The 16,099-nt window shown below is 38.7% G+C and overlaps 1 protein-coding gene across 2 annotated transcripts in view; it reads right to left on the bottom strand.

Annotated features, from left to right (window-relative positions):
• Positions 1 to 8,126: 8,126 nt before the first annotated feature.
• The window catches only part of GRID1 (glutamate ionotropic receptor delta type subunit 1), a 513,783-nt gene continuing 505,810 nt past the window's right edge, over positions 8,127 to 16,099 (bottom strand). For both annotated transcript variants that reach the window (XM_027649514.1, XM_027649515.1), the window contains one exon: positions 8,127 to 13,087. In XM_027649514.1, coding sequence (XP_027505315.1) covers positions 12,659 to 13,087 — 429 coding nt within the window. In that variant the 3' untranslated portion in view covers positions 8,127 to 12,658. The remainder of the gene's footprint in view (positions 13,088 to 16,099) is intronic.

Raw genomic sequence — 16,099 nt, forward strand, 5'->3', positions numbered from 1 at the left:
GTAACTCAGTTGTTGAGAGACAGCAGATCATCTTTTCTTGGATTAAAAACGGATTTATCTTTTAGCAACTTACCTCTTTACACATGACTAAAAGATGAAAAAAAAAAGGGTAAGCAATTAGTCAGTTTTCGAAGGAAGTTCATTGCAAGAAAAAGTATTTCCTAGCTTTCTAACCAAAAATATTATTCCAGTTTCATATTTCAAAAATGGGGGTATCCATTCTGAAGTTCTAGAGAAAAACAATAGCTTTCACTATACATAAAAAATGTCAAGGATACATCTCAAACAGCAGTAAAAGATGAATCTATTTCTGACAAAGGTAGGATTTATTTAATATACCATCAAATCACTTGTTTTTTAAATTATTTAGCATTGAAAGAAGGAATTGCTGTATATAAGTAAATATTTCAATTAAAATCCACCGGAACGTGTCAGAGCACTTCCAAACACATCTATATTTTAGTAATGGATCAGTGATATATCAATTATTACGTACCAACAATCCAATTAAAAATACATTCTAAATAAACACTCTGGCCCAAATCCGGATTTGCAGACTATTTAAACAAGTTAATGGAAACATTAGGTGCCAGGCTGCATATTTTGTTTTTTAATTAAGGTAGTATTTGGCTGACATAGAACCAATTTACATGTAAAAGCCAAACAATGAAAAAGTCACACAACTAAAACTTCAGCATTTCGCACATGCAAATTTAACTATCCAGTAGGAAAAAAATCCACACAGGCAAATAAGGCTGTTACACTGCACGTGTAAGTACAAAAAAGAGCCAGAGACATGTACCCAGGCTGTGACTTCATCCATGTCTTATAACTCCCGCAATAAAGCTTGAAAAGCTAAGACATCTTCTTGCTCACACAGATGATTATTTAGATGTAAAGCTGTTAATACACTGTATTTAAGGAACCAAGTTGCAAAACTTTACTAGTTAAACGGAATTATCCATAGACATCCAAATTCAGATTTTAAAAGGATTTTACAATTCATTTTCTGCCAAATTTCCCCCCTCGTTTTTCTCCCTCTCATTTTTCTACTCCCTCAGTTGCACATCAGCCAGCAAGAATATAGGTATTCTTAAGTTCCCAAGTTACTTTGTGAAAAAATAAGTGACTCCAGTGGAAGAAATATCATTTGTGTGAGCCATGTCAAATGTAGAACAGACCACTCCCTCAGGAAGGAAAGGATTTTCATGCAGGCAAGTCCTAAAAGGAAAAGCAAGGAGCAATTAGAAAGCTCTCCTGGATAACTGTGACTGGGACTGTTGAAGTACATGGGAAGGACAAAAGAAAAGGCCTAGTCAGAAATCTCATCTTCCTGTGGCAATAAGGCACACTTTCAGCTCCAGCAAATCTTGCTTACAAATAAGTCATTATTCACCTGTAACTGCAGCAAAGAGTCATACCTGGTGTGTAGGCAAACAGAACATCACTGCACTGGGATGAATGCAATGCTTCTCCTTTTCCACTGATTTTCTTTTCCTTCAGTTAAAACCAGACAGGGTTTTTATTGTAGATGGAAAATTTGAGAGAATTGCTAACTGTGCCTGTCACAGTGTAGAGGGGTCAAGCCTAAAGGTGAAATAATTAGACACTACGTGATACATCACATTTCATAGCAAATTATCATCATTTACACCAGCCATAGCAATACATCAAAGTTTTTGGTTCTCTGGGAGGTTGAGTAAGAACAGATTATGAGTGAGTCACAAAAATGACAGACCCTGCAAGATGCAAAATAATTCCCTGATGTTAAGGCTGAGACCTTGGGACATTATTCTTCATCACGAGATCAAGAAAACCTACACAACCCACAAAGAAACAACAAAAAGTCCAACCTTACAGTGTTCCATCCCCCCCCTCCCCAGTCTTCATGACACAGGTTATCACAGCAACCTTAAAGAAAAAATGCTAAGAAAAGCCAAAGAAACATGGCACATTTCATCTCTCCCCTTCCAAGATAAAAAAAAAAGGCAAAAAAAAAAGACATTTCAAACACTTCACAGCAAAACTAAAAATCTACCTAAAGAGACTAACACAACATTTTAATTCCAAGGTTTTCAGACAGGCAGAAGGACCCTATTTTGTGTCCCATTCTTCAAAAGTGCTTTCACTTTTTCAGCCAAATCAGTTCACTTACACAAGATAAGTCTTTGTACTCTTTAAATTATTGCACTTTGAACGATAGCTGCAATACAGCAAATACAGATAAAAATAAATATTTTCTTCCTATTCCATTGCAAAGTAACATTGCCTGTGTTTATGTGCTAAGAAATATTGAAAAAATATGTATGCAATATCAGAAGCTGCATGAATTATTATAGAATATAGGTAATATTTACTACAGTTTATTTAATGGCCTCTGCATCAATAGTCCTTCAAATGCACTTTCTCTATATGTAACATTAGAGTGAAGGAATAGCTGTTTATAGTGTTGAAAGGTTTCTGTATTGCTTTTATTTTTAAAGAGTTGGATCTTTGTGGGACTTAAAGTCTCTGACCCACAAAGGTGGGCTATAGAGTATACCTAATAGAAAGCCAGCATAAGTAAACATTAGGTATTTGAAGAGTTGATGAAACTGAAATATTTTGCATTATCAGAATTCCACAAATACACCTTTCTATATTGTGTGTTGAAGCACAACAGAGAGGATCCCACAGATGACCAAAACCCTGCAGTACAAGGCTCAGCCCAATGACAGAGCAAAGTGGCAAGTTCTTCAGGTGTCTTAATTAATAATTGCGATTTAAAGCCCTTTTTTCAGTCTTCTCTCCTGGCAGAAGGATGCAAACCTTGTCTGAAGTTTTCCAATTATTAAGATGAACACATATTCAAAATAATTAATTTTCAAAACTGATGAAAGTTAGCCCCTGCCTAACCCCCCACCAAAAAAAAAAAAAAACCCGGCAACAAAAAAACCCGAACCACCCAACCAAAAAAAAAAAAAAAACCACTTTTCACAAATATTAGGGTATTGGTAAATCTCAATCCACACATCTGACATGACATGCACAAGATAATAGTGAGCTGACTTCTACTTTGATCAAAGAGGCTCTGTAGAGTTAAGCTTATAAATTCCACTTAAATTTAATAGTTTGGAGACTTTAAATGTCTTAGACTCCATCATAGCATCAATTTTTACCTTTTTTTTTTCTTTCCTGTCAGAAGACCTGAGTTATTTCTTTCTAGTGCTTGAAAAAACAAAGGCAAGTGACATCTAAACATAACCAATGTACCACCATTCAATCTCTCAATAAAGACTTAATAAACCCATAATAACTAAAGCCAGGTGAGCAATTCAATGCTAATTGTTTCCAATTATCTGCTTCTTTTAAAAACAAAAACAAAATGAAATTTTAATGTTTCTTTATCAACTATGAATACTTTTGATTTGCAACTCATGGAATAGTCATTTCTATTTTTGCTGGTATCTACGTAAAACTGATCGTAAAGCTAATTTAAAAACAAAATCCTATGCATTTCCCACCTAGATCAATTATAGACCCTCGGCTTACATAGTTCCAATGTAAGCTTTGATAAAAATTCAACTAAAGAAAATTTCAATTAATATATTCTAATACAAAAAGACCCCAGAAGCACAGAAACTGCAGATCAGGTCTTGTTTTTTTCTTTTGTTTTTTTCTTAATACATTGTTATCTTATCTGTTCATCAAATCCCGCATATACATAGGCTTTTGTCTTTGAGAAAATAAGCAATTTACTGGTGAGTAAAAAGCCAGAATTTTCCCTTAGGCTTTAAATTTTTTTTTTTTTTTAATCTATCTTCTCTTAATACTTATTTTTATAACAATTTGAGGTCAAGCCAGAAAAAGAAAGTGCCAACCACTGAAGTAAACCCACTGCTCATCCTAATCTGCCTGATGTAGAGCCTGCTCCTCCCAAAGGCACCAGAGTACCCCAAGAGACACGGCTGACACAGACCGAGTGTCAGAGCAGAACCATTTTCCATTCCCAAGCTTTAAACAAAACTAAACCCCAAGATCCCAGTTCAAGAGAGGTGTAATTCCTGGCTGCTGGCACTGCACCTCACAGTGCTGCCACTGCAGAGCAAGGCTGTCTCCTCCCTCATGGCCCTCTCTCTCACTTGCTGCTCATGCATTAGTCCTGCTGAAGCTCGGGTCTGCCTCCACCCCTGCAGGAGGGCATTCCTCAATTCCCCTCCTTCCCAGAGGACTTTTAAAGTTTTCTGCAGTTCTTCCCCAAATAGCAGAGAAGGATTTGCCTTTAACAACCACACAGGTAAAGGGATTAAGTGATAAAGAATAATTAAATTGACAGCCTAATTTAACACTTTACATTTTGCGTGCTTTCACTGTGTGCGCTTTGAGTTCTTAATAAAAGGTTTAATACACTTTTCATGGCACTTAATACTGTGGAACTAAGCAGCTTTATAACTAAAGGTCTGGGACTTGCCCAACTGCTTAACATCCAGGCTGGCACTGTAGGATGCTTCTTTTCCAACCTCATGGTTTCACATGGCAAAATACCCACACCCTGCCAGGAGCTTTATTCTAGGACCAAGCAAGCTGTTAACCTGCTCCATGTTCTGACACTGGCTCTCCCTAATTTTTGAGACCTTTCTCCCTATCACTGCCTTCCACTACCATTTTCTGGCTGTGACATTTAAGCCGTTAGAGGTGTACCTCAACATCCAAATCCCACCAAGCAGGGCACAGGGGAGTCTTCACCTTCAGTGCTTCCGTGGACTGTCGCTAGATACTTCCCCACTCCGCTCCAGACACTCCCTCTTGCTGTCCACAGGCAGGTGGTCTCTCTTGAAACCCTGGCAGTTTTTCAGGTGTTGTCTCAGAATAACTGAAATTATTGCCCACACTAGCCTTCAGAACAGCCCAGGGATGATCAACACCTGCACTGAGCTCTCAGGAGCCACAAGAGACATGTCTGTGGATTAATGCCCTGGCCTGTCAGGGTGGCAAGTGTTTGCTGGGTGCAAATGATGAGACATTCTACTTTCCAAAAAATCAGGACTTGCTTTACAATAGACCTCTGCAGTGCCCAGAGCAGCAATATTTTTCTGTCATTGAATGTAAACAATCTACAGTCTGGAGTAAAATATGGTATACTAAGCCACTGAATTCATAGAGCTTCATATTCCTCCATGGCAGATGTTACAAATATGCAGACAGTCCTTATTGATCCAAATGGTTTGCAGAAACTCCATTTGAAAGCATATGTTTCTCTGCTTGACATTTTGACATGAATGACAAGACAAAGCTAGGAATGCAAATGCATGAGAAGAAACTGTTCTTGTGTTGTAAAAGCACATTGCCCCTGTCAAAGAGCTGGGTAAATGTTGCACAACTAATCACAGCATAGAAAGATGTGTGAGCCGACCTACAGACACAGAACAGGAGGAGAAATCAAACAGAACGGACTTGAAACAGCCACTCACGGCCCGATATGATCTGCACAGCCCAACACAATCACTATTACTTCTCTCCATGTGCCAGGACTGACTCAAGTTTTTCCATTTAGCATCATGTGAATTTTAGGAAACTTTTATGTAAATAACGACAGCATCGTCGAACAACCTCCATGTTCCACAGTCCGTAGCCTGGGGTGTGTTCATACACCGATACAGCATTTTCTCTATTTCCAGGTCTCACCAGCCCTTATCAATGGGTATTTCCAACCTCACCTCCATCATCAGTAGGTCTCTCTTTGGAGACCTGCAGCCTCCCAGTTGCTCCCCCTGCTCTCCAGGGTTGCCTCAAATTCCCTTTCTCCAGCAGCTCCCTGTGCCAGTGTTGCTGTGGGGTTCCCCTGCCCTCCTCTGCCCCCACAGCAGCAGGCAGGAGCTCTCCAGGAAGCTTACAGCAAACACTGCCAGATACCACCTCACTCCACAGTCACATTGCCACCACCTCAGGGTCCCCACAGGGTGTGTGCTGAGCTGTGAGCTCTACTGACACATTAGTGTTTGCTATACTGCAAGTTGAAAGCTTCCATGACCAAAGCACCCTCACAAAAACTGTTTCTCAGCATCATTCAAACTGCCTTTAGAATCAAGCAAAACTTTGCATTATATTTTCCTGACCAGCTCTTAAATGGCAGCTGAAATGCAGGAGCTACTAAATTTCAACAGCTTGTAAATGCTATACCTGCCTACACCAGGCACTTCTCATGACTTTCTTCTGTCATGTTATTAGCCCAGCAGCAGCAACAAAGCCAACACTGGAAAGCAGCATCCTTATAGAGAGGCAAAACCACAGCACACACAGACACGTTGCACTCCGTCACCCAGAGCAGGACACTCCTGTCCCTTCTTTTCAGGGCAATGGGCAGCAACCAGGAGCCAGCTCACTCCTCTAAAATCCTTGCTAATGTCCCCAAATGAAAAAGGGTCTGCAACTGCAAATGATTTTCACCTACAGTCATCCCAGACTTATTTATGGGCAAGGACTCTCTGTGTCAGGATGAAGCAGTAGCTCCCAAAACTAATTTCATGCCCACTTCCCTGTGTGGCTGCTGATGCCTGTGGCACACTACACCACAAGTCCTGGGCACAGAACAGTGCTACTACATGCTCAAGTTCTTCAGATCTTTAACCTATAAGTATACTAATTTCAGTAGCCTAAAACGATGCTTTCTCTACATAAGACAGGGAAACCTTTCAGTGTCTGCTTAGATTTATTTGCTAATATGCATTTCAGCACTTCAGTGGGCTAGAGTATTTTGCTTCTGACAAATATTTAACTCGACAGGATTGATCCCATATAAATCACATAAAACCCCACATTAAACAAAAATCAAATCTTTTTCTGCTGATACATAGAAAAAGCTACATAAAGCTGGGATCTCTGTTCTTTGCAGTTCATTGTCATGGTTGCACAGTCTTTTGTTCTTTGAGCTGCACTTCTTGCCTGCAGTGCTGGGCTCTACTTAACCACTTTGAAAATAATTTCATCAGAAAACAAATACATACATTTTACAAGAGAGAAAGAAAATAAGAAAAATATTTAAGTATAGAAATATCTCCAAGATATTTCCTTTAATAAGTGACTTTCAGAATGAGAGTCTAAAAGCAGCTGTTATAAAATCTCAGGTTCCACATCCCCTCTCATACAGCTTCAGTTATGACTTTATAACAAAACCATTAATAATAAAAATTTTGAGCTGTGATCTGTAGTTTCCACCTAGAAATGTTTCAGATGATACCTACAATACACTCACATATAGCATATGATTGAAAATCAGATTCTGTCCCATCCAGTCATCCAAACACTCAAAACTTTGGCAAGATGTGCAGAGATTTTGTTTTTTTCTTTTTTTTTCAAGTTTTGTCCTTAGCCTGCTAATTTCCATGTCTGTATCTGTGACTGTGAGCACTTATCCCCCTTCTCATGTGATAGAGACCAAAACAGGTAGAAACCTTGACACCCTCAAAACTACAGAGCTTCATGACTGCAACAACAGAACTAGTTACTGAAAGATGACTCACCTTTCAAAGAGTTACAAAAAGGAATTAAAAAAAGACAAAACAACTCTGCCATGGTGCTGCTCCCTTACAACATGACATGAAATTACGACCAGCATTATCTGATTTCTAAGCAAGCTATCTAATATCAGTTTAAGTGGGGATAAAAGAAAGTCAGTCAAGTAGTACCCTGTAAGCGAACAGTTAAAAATAAAACTTTAAAAAACTCCTCTAATAAGGCTACCAGTAAATTTAGGAGAAAATAAAACTCAGTAAAATCTCAAACCTTACATATTATTTGCTTCTGTTATTGGTTACCTTGCAAGCCTGAAGAAGCCACATTTCTGTTCTGCTTCCCTCCAATATGAACAGTATGAACAGAGTCCTCATCCAGAAATTTGCTGATACTGCTAAACCAGGACTCTGGCCCAAACCCAGAGAAGTGAGAGGTTTGTGGGGAGCTGATTGAGGCTGATTTTTCCCAGCTGCAGACCTGAACAGCCCCTGGGAGTATCTCCCAGCAAGAAGCCCACAGCTGGTTTGGGTGCAAATCGCTGATTGAAGCTGATTTTCCCCAGCTGAGTCACAATCAAGCCAAAAAACAGGCATCACCAAAGAAATAATTCCAACTCTTAAATAATATAACAACTGTTTCTGGTAGAACAAATGCTGTTTTTATTTGTTTCCTAAAAATTAAGGAAAATAATAATTAACTGAGGCAACTGCTTGTATGATGGAATTGAGGCTTCTCATACAAGTAATACAGCTTTGCTAAACATGAGTTGTAACCACCCTTTTTTCCCTCCCCCTTCACCACATTTGTTTTTACCTTTAATTTTGCTTCTCTTCTGAGTTTTCTTCTGCCTTTCTCCTTGCTTTTTCCAGGGTTGCCAAAGGACGTGGATTCCTTGAGAAATTTCCAACAGGGTCCCCCAAATGTTTTGTGTTTAGATTTATGTCATTCTTTAACTGCTCACAATGTAAGTTCAAGTCAGTAAAGCAAAATAAAAAAAACCAACAAGGTCTGAGCACTGTAGTTGCTGTACTGCCCCACTAACATGATTTTCTCTCAATAGTCCACTTGTCACCAACTCAACAGCTTTAAGCCTATCTTAAAGGAGAGCCATACCAAAATTTGAAGAGATTTGAAGAAGAAATTTTTTCTCTAAGCAATTTTAGCATACAGTTTAAACTCTAATCCACGTTACATGCTCAAAATTATAATAAATGTTCCTCTTTCTGGTTCATTTTTGAGACTCTCAGAACTTTTTCCTTTTCAAAGCTCTCACTGAATACAAGTTTATGGGAAGCAGTGCTTTCAAACTCAATATTAAGAGCCAAACCGTCACCTGCTTAAACTCAGTAAGGTTGACCCACTCAGTGGAGGGATACTGATTTACACAGGTGAGAACCCAGGTTTAAGTGTTTTATTCTATCAGCAGACTGAGAAAAAGTGAGTTATTTCACTGAGACTTCCTCTACAGTGCAGCAATGGTTATCAAAGCAAGGCAGATACTGGGAATTTTACTTTGCAAGACAAGTATTGCACACGTAGTTGTAACTCAGCATAAAAATGTTCTATTGAGTTTCAACTCTGAAATTAGAAAGCACAATTACTCTTTTTTTCCATTGCAATAGGAAAACACATACTAAGAAGTAAGAGCAAGTTCTTCAGATTGAAAGCAGATTGCCCGTGGATTGCAAGCAAATAGAAGAAACTGAGTCACATTTTTGTAAGAAAATAAAGTAATTTCTAAACTAATGGATTGATAGAACAAGACACACTACAAATGCTGTGCCACAGATGTCAGTTTTGTGAAAGTTCATAATCAAAAGAGCACAATAAAAGGAAGGTACATTTCATGTACAATCACCTTTGCAATGTAAGCATCCCGGAGGAGCTAGAATAGTTGAGATCATACATTATTCCCTTTTTTAAGTGTAGTCAGGAGAAGTTCCATTTGAAAATCAAGGGCACAGTTTGGTCTTCAAAGTTTTTAGAAGTTTCTGCAGTTTTTCTATTTCAACTTGCCAGATATTAAAAGTTGAAGGGTCAAATCTGCAGGTGGTGTAAATAAGCACAGCTCTGTGAGAGCTTTCACTTATGCTCATTTAAATCACATGGAAATTATGTTTCTCACTTCTTCTGTGAGTAACTGCACATATATATATATATATGCATGTGTGTGGTGAATACATATTATATAGAAAGTGAATGCTTTGATCTGTCAAAAGGAAGATACAAACATAAAACAGGAGACAGGATATGAAAAACATACATTCTGCATTTACTTTGAAAACTGAAAGTTGTGGGGAAAGAAACATTGTTTATGTTCAAGGAGAACCTGGTGATTTGCTTAAATAATCTAAACCCAAACCACTATCACATGAAGGATTTAACAGCTCTCTGTCAAGGCTGACAGGACTTGCTATCTTTTATATAAACAAATAACTAGACAGTGACAGATCCATCATAGATCCCTACTTTTACAGTATAGACCCTGGTGCAGCAAAGCACTCAAGACAGTTAACTCAAAGCAACTGAATAGTCCCAGTGAGGTTGGCAAGCTCACTCACCTGCTTAAAATTAGGCACATATTTAATTTGAGACGTGCATTTTAAGTCCATCATTAATCAGCGAAGCACTTCAACCTGTGCATAAAGCAGCTGCTTTCTAGAGGGCTTACACACATGCTTCAGTACTCCACTGAAAGAGAGCTGTTTGGTTTGATTCTTTCAAGATCCTGATCATCTTAGATGTAAAGCTACCGAGCACTCAAACAGGCGAGTCACAGCACATGGCAAGACTAAGCCAGGAGGAGAACACTGAATATGAAGAATGTTAAAGTTAATACCCAAAATAAAATGTATTCACTATTTATCCCACAAATGCAAGTCAGTTAAAGTTATCCAGTATAAACAAGCCCAAACTTTCAGATTACACCCTTTGTAGTTGCTCAAGCACCTCCGTGCACCTCTTCTGGAGCGTGTTCTTCTTCTACTGCTAAAATCTCAAACTGGTGATAAAAACAATAGATTTTTCCAATGCAAATAGTTGCATGCTTTCTCCTAAGCATCTTTACAGATTTCTGTGTGTGCATAGTCTTATTAGTGCAGCTACTTCTGTCATAACAAATTAATGTACTTACGAAAGATTTTTTTTCTGTGGCCATGGGTTTGTTAAGAAAAAGTGCAACAAAAGAATAAAGAAAAAAATCCCAAGTTTGTGTGGACCAAGTCTCTAAATAGGATAAATCTGGTCAGCTGACTAGAACATTGTTAATTTTTAATTAGTTTGAAGCAAATATTGCAATTTGTGACAAGCTGCAAAATCACACCATCTTCAGGAGGAAACAGCTTGACAACAGAGACAAATTAATTCCTATAAGAGTACTCCTTCTGTAAGCTTACCATCAATATTCCTCATTTAAAAAGTGGTGTGCTGAGTACGCTCTTCCATTAGGCTGGTTTTATGTCACAGTTTGACTTTTCCTCCCTATTGCTTAAACAAGAAATGTAAAAATTTGGGGACTTTAATCATCCCATAAATATACCTGTTGTGTAATTATGCAAATCAAATTAGGAGCAGTCAATGAAATGTTTATTTATCAAAAAACCTGACCCAGATTGCCTGCTGACTTTCTTGGGATGTGAAAGCATTTCTACCTCTGTTCGAACAGAATTTTTCACCTTAATGTAGAGAGAGATTTCGCTGCACCAGGTTCTACAACCTTTTCCAAATAGTAGTGTTCTAATAAAGTGAAGAAATCCAGCTGGGAAGGGAAATTACAACCTAGTTATAGGGATACATTTGAGAAGACACTAAATTATCCCCATTTTGAAAGAGAGTGATGGTCCATTAAGCATAGGTGGGGGAGCAGGGAGCCATCATGTTTGGCATTCAAGCTACTATTTGGGAAGGAAACAATGTGTTGGGTTTTGATTTGATTTTTTTCTGTCATATGAAATTGCACTGGTAATATTTGCAGAACAAGACATTAAATTCACTGTATGTGTTGCTCTATCTTTGTCTTCTGTGTTTCACAGACAAAAAAAAATAGGTTTTTTACATCCATTTCTACTACAATTATAGATATGGCTATTAAAATGTTTCTCTCTACAAAATCAATGGAAAAAGAAAGCAGAGCTGTGCTTATAGTCATGAGCTTAGCCTTGCCATTCAGGGATATGACTTCAACAGAGAGCATTGCATCCATTATGCAGCAAATTCATTGAAATCTTAAAAAAAGAAATGGTACCAGAGGGCACAGTCACTGCAACACCATTATCTCCTGCCCTTACAGTTCTTCCTTGCCTCACTCCATTGGTTCCTCCCCATTTTCAGTCATGTACACAAGAAACAAAAAAAAAGCTGAGCAGTTTTTCTTAAAAGCTTTCCCCTTAACCTAAAACATGTTGTTCGTCAAAGTGTTTATATATATATAATATATACGTCATAATATATATAATATATATTATATATATGTATAACAAAACACAGAAAGTTAAACAAAAAGAGCCACACAGCAGAGCAGACATGTGAAAACACAATCCAATAATCCTGTGCTTAAACTTAGAAATGGTGTGGAAGTTTAAATCCTTGTTAGAAGGAAAAAATTCTCTTTTTTTTTTTTCTGTTTATTGTTTGTTGGATTTTAGTTATAATTCACCTTTAAAACATTTGTTACTGCTATGCTAATACCAGCTGTTAAGTTCTCCAAGTGAATTGTCATCTTGACTATAAAATAGGGTTCTGGGGAAAGGAGACATCTGAGTATGGTGAATTTTTCTAGCAAGAAACAGATAATTGTTTTGCTCTTAAAAAAACCCAAACCTGTAAGGGAATAAGTGTTGAAATTCATGGAAAAAAAGAAAAGTATGGCCCTCAGTCCCAGTAACAGGTCTTCTTTGGCACTTGAGAACGACCACAAGTAATTTGCCTTTTTATTCATATAGAACAAAATTTACAAAGTCATTCATACATTTTTGTTTGTTTTTTGTTTTGTTTTTTACTTACTTCGAAAATTGGGAATATTCAAAATACACTTTTACCCCACTTCATTCTTTCATTATTTACAAGTATATACAAGAAAAACGTAAGAGTTTGTTCGCCTTTTTTTTTTTTGTTCCTTTTAAATTTTTGTATTAAAAAGCTCTGCTGGTTGTTTTACTGTTTGTTTTCGTCATATGGATGTTCCATGTGAGGGCTCCATCGCTTCTGGAATGACTCCCCCCGGCACGGACTGGAATGACATTGGGATGGGGGTTTTCACGGGGCTCTGACGAAATAGTCCTCCGTTTGGTGACCTGTGTTTGCACTGTATGGAGGGCATGGTGGCTGAGCTGCTCAGGGGCAGCGGCAGGTTGCTGCCGGAGGCAGCTGTGAGTGTCCTGCTGGCACCATGAGTTGTCTGTTCTGGTAAAAAGGTGGTGACAGAAAGTTGCGTGTTCTGGTACTCGCGCACGGGCTCCAGGGTCTGGGCTGGCTGCATGCCACCGATCTCCAGGGCTGAGATTTCAATGGACGCTGGAGAGATTTGCTTGTGGGCTATGTCTTCGTCAATTAAACTGTTCATGCGCCTGTGGACCTGCTCCAGATTCACTTCTTTGTCCTAGTGAGGAAGAAACCAGAACAATCAGTACAAACACAATCTCCAACCCCACCTGGCCCCCCCGTCATTTCTTGTGTGTGACCGGAGTTGCTGATCAGTCGTTACATCACTTTGATTTCATCTGTGCCTATGCAAAACCTCAAGGTCTGCCCAAGAGCTCCAGCTGCAAAACACATTGAATTAAAAGCACCAGCTCAATCTCAGCCCGCAGAAGCCCCTGTGTTGCCAATCCCATCCTCCTTGGAGCTAAACAGATGGCTGTGGTTCAGCTAACAGTATCTGGCACCAGGGACCAGCACATCCTTTGCTCACCTTGCACAAGCCCAGAAAAAAAGCATATGTCAGACAAACAAGCAAAACTGGGACTCCAAATTCCAGTGGGCAGCTCACCATCTTGTAACTACATGACAGCTCACCACTGTCTCATCTCTATGCAGTGCATTTTCTAAAGAGCACATCAGTAAAACATGTCAGTAAAAAAACCCCTTACTTCAGGGTAGTTGCTTTATGTATCAAAAGCTACTGGCCAGGGGTTGTGGTGGTGAAGAATTCTTCCCTTCCCATCAGGAAGCCCTGGGTCACCCATGTGGCAACACAGACCTACTGGAGCAGCACTGAGAGAGACCTACTCTGTGAACCCTTGGGAGGGGACCACATACTTGTGTTTTGAACAGTTGCATGACCAGCAGTAAGCTGTCTGTCACCTTGACACATCATCTGGAAGAAGTCTGTCTGTGGTCAGAGCTTGAGAAAACAATGCTAGTCTTTACAACATCTTCTGAAAACATGTTGCCTAAGGTTTCCAAACTGGTCTCTTCAACAGACTTTCAGGACCACTCACTCAGCACGAGTGTTTAGCTTCCGTGAGAAAATACAGAAGAAAAAGTTGTCTTTTAAGTCTGAAGCAGCAAAGACCTGCAATGGGCTGTTTATCACCTTAGCAGAGCATTCAGGATGCTCAAATTGGAAAGCAACAAAACTGGCAGGGTAAAGTCAACCACCTGGGATGCTGTATGACTGAATTTTAACAGCTAGCATTGAATTGCCAGTAAAAAGGTATTGTATTATATAATTTCTCTACATTTCACAAAGCACAGCTATGATCTGCAGTTGTAGTTATTTGATGCAAGTGTAACATACAGCAGAATAGCAGCAAGGCATCTATAAAAACCCAACAACCCTGGAACTGGAGAAATTCCCTGCTCTGACAGAAACCTGTAATTACATTAGGCAGCCAGGAAGACCCCAACCTAGGAAGTAGGACTACCTGAAAATTCTCTGTTCCAGTAATCCCTGACTGCCCAAGGTCAATGTGTGCTTAGATGTTTGTTAAACCCAACAACAACAATCTTACTGATTCACACCAAAATCTCAACTCTGGGAACAGAGAAGAGTCAGTGCCACTCGCTCCTCATAATCTTTTGCTGCTGGTGTTCAGGTGGAGAAGAGAGAATTAAAATATTATTCCAGTGGCATCTGCTAAGCAATTTTGCTTCCACCTGTAAATTGAAAAGTCATCTCCAAAGTCCTTGACTCCAGTCAATGTCAACTACAGATTCGATTCTAACCTTGTGATTTAACACCACTTCTACATTACTCAAGAACTGCTGAATTGCTGATCCCTGAATGGATTTGGAAATGAATTAGTGTTACATGATGTTGAGTCCAAACCTGTGTCCTTAGCTAAATCCATATTGATTTCAATTGGAGTGCTATTGCCCCACAATTACAGGGCTGAGCTGCATGTTGCAACTTCTTTGCTAATCAGTAAAAAATGAATTCCTATTTAATTTACATCACCAAAATCCCAATGAAGCTCCCAGAAACCCAGGGGATATAATCATCCTCACCAAAGATACAACCTATTTTTTTAAAAAAATGCTAGTTTTTCAGCCAAATCCTCTAATCAGATAATTTTGAGTTGAAGAAAATCAATGGATAATAAATAAAATAATAAACTTTTTTGACATAAAGGGATCACACAACACTTGATCAGATAACCCCTGCATCTGCATCAAGTCCTTCTTGCCAACAACCATACCTGACCTATTAGGCTCTTCATTCAATACATTAGACAATTAAGCTGGCCATAACTCAGAGGCTCTTTCATGAACTCTGTAGCTAGGTGAATTAAGGATTTGTGGTACAGCAGCCAGAGGATTACATGGATTTATTCATAATTTCCTTTGTTTCTCTTTCTTGAACTAAAATTATGGACTGGGGACAAGTATGGTAAAAGTTTTTATATTCCCTGATGAGAGGAAGGGCTTGACCTCCACGGGTAAGTTCTTTTTACAGCGATGTCCAGCTACTTATAGCTACTTATAGCTGCATTTTCCTCACCTATCTACCAAGAAAAGGTTGCTGCAAAGCTCTGCTTGTCCACAAACCCGGCACATGTGATGATACCTTTGTCTCAGGAAGCTAAATCCCAGAAGCCCATTATATAATGCTTTTTTAGGTACCTTATGTTATTTATTTTCTAAATCGTGTTGCTAGCTTTGACTGAGACCCCTAGATTGGATTCTAGTTATCTGGGACCCATATTCTTGTCAAGCCCCTACTAAAAACAAAACAAAACAAAACAAAGAAAAAAGAACTCAGATTAGAACTGAACAAATATTAGAACAAATTTTCCTAAATGAGACTTTGGAGAAATGTTCATGACTCCTTTACATTTTTCTGAGCTTTTGCCAAATACTAATGCCTTCTTCAAATCATTTAAAGGGAAAATATACATCGCCATTTTATTTGCATTTGAATTTTTCAACTGCAAGTACATCCCCAATGCCTTCCATCCTGCTTTGTTATGGGAACAAATCTAATATGACTTGGATAAAGCCAAGCCAGAGGGAAAGGTAGGGTTTCAATAATTGCAATATGTAGCATTAACTGTTTGCAGAGTAAAACTAAATTTGTGAATGAAGCAAGCTCTTCATTTGGAGCATCTGTGCCCAAAGGGTCATAAAATTCAAGGCATGAATTAATCCTAACCATATATTTAGCTTAGCC

The sequence above is a fragment of the Corapipo altera genome, unplaced genomic scaffold, assembly GCF_003945725.1.
Source record: "Corapipo altera isolate COAL_440 unplaced genomic scaffold, ASM394572v1 53, whole genome shotgun sequence".
NCBI classification, from domain to species: domain Eukaryota; kingdom Metazoa; phylum Chordata; class Aves; order Passeriformes; family Pipridae; genus Corapipo; species Corapipo altera.